This window comes from Arachis duranensis, chromosome 10 (genome assembly GCF_000817695.3).
Source record: "Arachis duranensis cultivar V14167 chromosome 10, aradu.V14167.gnm2.J7QH, whole genome shotgun sequence".
NCBI classification, from domain to species: domain Eukaryota; kingdom Viridiplantae; phylum Streptophyta; class Magnoliopsida; order Fabales; family Fabaceae; genus Arachis; species Arachis duranensis.
This window is the reverse complement of record NC_029781.3, coordinates 40,361,040-40,364,292: the sequence shown is the minus strand read 5'-3', so window position 1 is coordinate 40,364,292 and position 3,253 is coordinate 40,361,040. Positions and strand designations below refer to the sequence as shown.

Here is a 3,253-nt window from a genome sequence, read left to right as displayed (position 1 = left end):
TACGAGCCAGTATTTCTCTAACAAAGGATCTTTTACCTGGAATTTGCCTTTGATCTGTTGAACTATGAGCAGAGAGTCGCAATAAGCGGTGAGTTGAGATATTTGTAAATCTCGAGCGAGTTTTAGTCCGGCTAGGAGGACTTCATATTCGGCCTGGTTGTTGCTTGCTGCGAAGGAAAACTGTAACGATTGCTCGGCTTCGACCTATTCGCCTCTTTTGAGTGTTATGCCTGCTCCACTTCCATCTTTGTTTGCTGCACCATCTATATAAAGCTTCCAGCTATGTTCCTCTGTCCTACACTCTGTTGTTAATTCAGAGATGAAGTCGGCTAGTATTTGCAGTCTTGGAGTCTTCTGAGGTTGGTATTGTATGTCGTATTCGGAGAGCTCGACGGACCATTTTGTTAAGCGTCCAGCCAGCTCAGGTTTTGTTAGAATTTGTCTCAGTGGTTGATTCGTTCTAACTATTACGATGTATACTGGGTTTTGTGTTTTCCCTGTTTCAAAGACTAGTACAGAACTTATGGCATGGTTAGAAACAGATAAATATAAGAATAATGGTTTACCGGGCTCTGGTTTTTGGAGGATAGGTGGTGATGATAGTGTTTGTTTGAGCTCTGCGAAAGATCGTTCACATTCTTCCGTCCAGTTGAACTTTTGGTTTTTGGAGATTGTTTTGAAGAAATGGTATGATCGGTTTGCTACTGCAGGTAAGAATTGTGATAGTGCAGCAACTCGGCCTGCTAGCTGTTGTACTTCCTTTATTGTCTTTGGGCTGTTCGTGTTAAGAATAGCTTCACATTTTTCTGGGTTTGCCTCAATTCCTCGTGAAGTCAGCATGAATCCGAGGAATTTCTCCCCTTGAACTCCGAATGCGCATTTTTCTGGGTTGAGTCTCATGTTGTATGCTCTGAGTTGTTGGAATGCTTCTTCAAGGTCCTTATAGTGTGATCCTTGTGCCGAGGTCTTTGCCACCATGTCGTCCACATAGATCTCCATATTTTGCCCTATTTGATGTTGGAATACTTTGTCCATAAGTCGTTGGTATGTTGCTCCTGCATTCTTAAGGCCAAATGGCATAACTTTGTAGCAAAAATTTCCGTGTTCTGTTATGAAAGCCATTTTGCTTTGGTCTTCTGGATGTATAAGGATCTGATTATATCCTGAGTATGCATCCATGAAGCTCAGAGTTTTAAATCCAGAAGCATTATCTACTAGTTTATCAATGCAAGGTAAAGGGTAGGCATCTTTGGGGCAAGCCTTATTTAAATTTGTAAAGTCGACGCACATGCGCCATTTACCTGATTGTTTCCTTACCATAACCACATTTGAAAGCCAAGTGGTGAAACGGAGTTCTTTGATGAAACCGGCGTTGAGGAGCTTTTTCGTCTCTTCAAGGGCTGCTTTTACTTTTTCCGTTCTAATGTTCCTCTTTTTCTGGGCGATCGGTTTGGCTGTTTTGTTTATGGCGAGCTTGTGACTGATTATGCTCGGATCGATTCCTGGCATGTCTGCTGGTGTCCACGCGAATAAGTCGGCGTTGTCCTGGAGTAATCTTATTAGCTTTGCTCTCTCTTCTCCTTCTAATGCTCGGCCGATGTAGGTAATCTGTTCGGCTTTTGTCATCAGAGGAATCTGTTGGAGTTCGTCAACACCTCGGATCTGCCATGACTTGTTTTTGCTTCTAGGTCAGCTTTTGGTTGTATATTGGTTTTCTTTAAGCTAGCGTTGTAGCATTGTCGAGCTTGTTGTCGGTCTGAATGTATTGTTGCTACTTTGTTGTTTTGTGCCTGAAACTTAACACACAAGTGTAATGTAGATACTACCGCTCTGAAGTTATTCAGGGCAGGTCTTCCGAGTATAATGTTATAAGGACTAGGACAGTTAACTATGAGATATTGGATGTCCACAGCTCTTGCCAATAGGGGGTTGCCCATTGTTGCTTTTAGCCATATGTGTCCTTTTATTGGGACCCTTTCTCCGGAGAACCCAACTAGTTCTCCAGATGACGGTTGTATGGCTTTTTCAGACAATTGCATTTTTATAAAGGTTGAATAAAAAAGTACATCAGCACTACTACCTGGGTCTAGAAGCACCTTCCTTACCAATAGTTCCCCAGTTTGTATAGATATCACCACAGGGTCGTCCAAGTTTGGACTTGTTGAAGTTATGTCGCCTTGACTAAAGGTTATCTCTGGTTCTTTTGTGTTGTGAGTTGTTGCAGGTATTATTCCTTCGATTGCCAACATTGCTCGGTAACTCCTTTTTCGGGCCGAGCTTGTTTCACCTCCTCCCGCATATCCTCCTGATATGCAGTTTATGATTCCCCTGGGAGGATCTGTTATTGTCCATTTTCCCTTTTCTTTCTCTGTTGAGCGCTCCTCTGGTTCTCTTTTGGTTTCTCTGCTTTTCCGACCTTCGACATATTTGTCCAAGAGGCCTTGCCGAGCTAATCTTTCTAGGAGGTCCTTGGCTATTACACATTCGTCCATTGTATGTCCATACTTTTGATGGAAAGCACAGTGCTTGCTTCTGTCCACAAACCGTTGATCTTGGTAGCTCCCTACTCTGGCGGGAGGTTTGACTATTTTGGCATTGAGAATCTCCTTGATTATGTTTTCCCTTTTTGTGTTGAATCTGGTATAGGTGTCGAACTTTGGAGTAAGCCTGAAGGGCTTTTTCTAATCTTTCCTATTTGGTGGTCTGGGTGTCTTTTCGTCCTCTTTTCTGGTTGGCTGTTTGTCTGATCTTTGTGCTTTCCGCAATTCCTCGATCTCCATTTGACCTACAGCTCTCTCTCAAAATTCTTCCAGTGTTTTGGGTTTGGTTATTGCTATCGTTTCTCTAAACTTCCCGGGTCTGAGTCCGGCTTTGAGTGCGTGCAGGTGGACATTAGGGTCCAAGTCTGGAATCTCCATGGTAGCATCAGCGAACCGGGTTAAGTAATCCTTCAGGCTCTCATGCTCTCCCTGTTTAATCGTCCCGAGGTAGTCTGAGCCGTGGACATAGATCCTTGAAGCAGCGAAGTAGTCGATGAAAGATCTTGCCAGGTCCTTGAAACATGTTATTGACCCTGCAGATAATTTAGAAAACCATAATAAAGCAGCACCATCAAGGTAAGTAGGAAAAGAACGACATAATATAGGTTCATTATTAGGTCCATTAAAAAACATCATAGATTGGAATTTTTTAACGTGAGATCGGGGGTCACCAATCCCCTTGTAAGGTTCCAAGGAGTTAGGCAAGACGAAGC

General features: G+C 43.0%; 1 protein-coding gene across 1 annotated transcript; it reads right to left on the bottom strand.

Moving 5' to 3' along the window:
• Window positions 1-1,625: 1,625 nt before the first annotated feature.
• On the bottom strand, window positions 1,626-2,492 carry LOC107469945 (uncharacterized). The gene has a single exon (XM_016089331.1). It carries the CDS (start codon window positions 2,490-2,492, stop codon window positions 1,626-1,628), a length of 867 nt encoding a protein of 288 aa, XP_015944817.1.
• Window positions 2,493-3,253: the final 761 nt, after the last annotated feature.

Excerpts from the sequence above, each read along its gene's own strand:
- LOC107469945 (XM_016089331.1), bottom strand. The coding sequence starts at position 2,492 with ATGGACGAATGTGTAATAGCCAAGGACCTCCTAGAAAGATTAGCTCGG.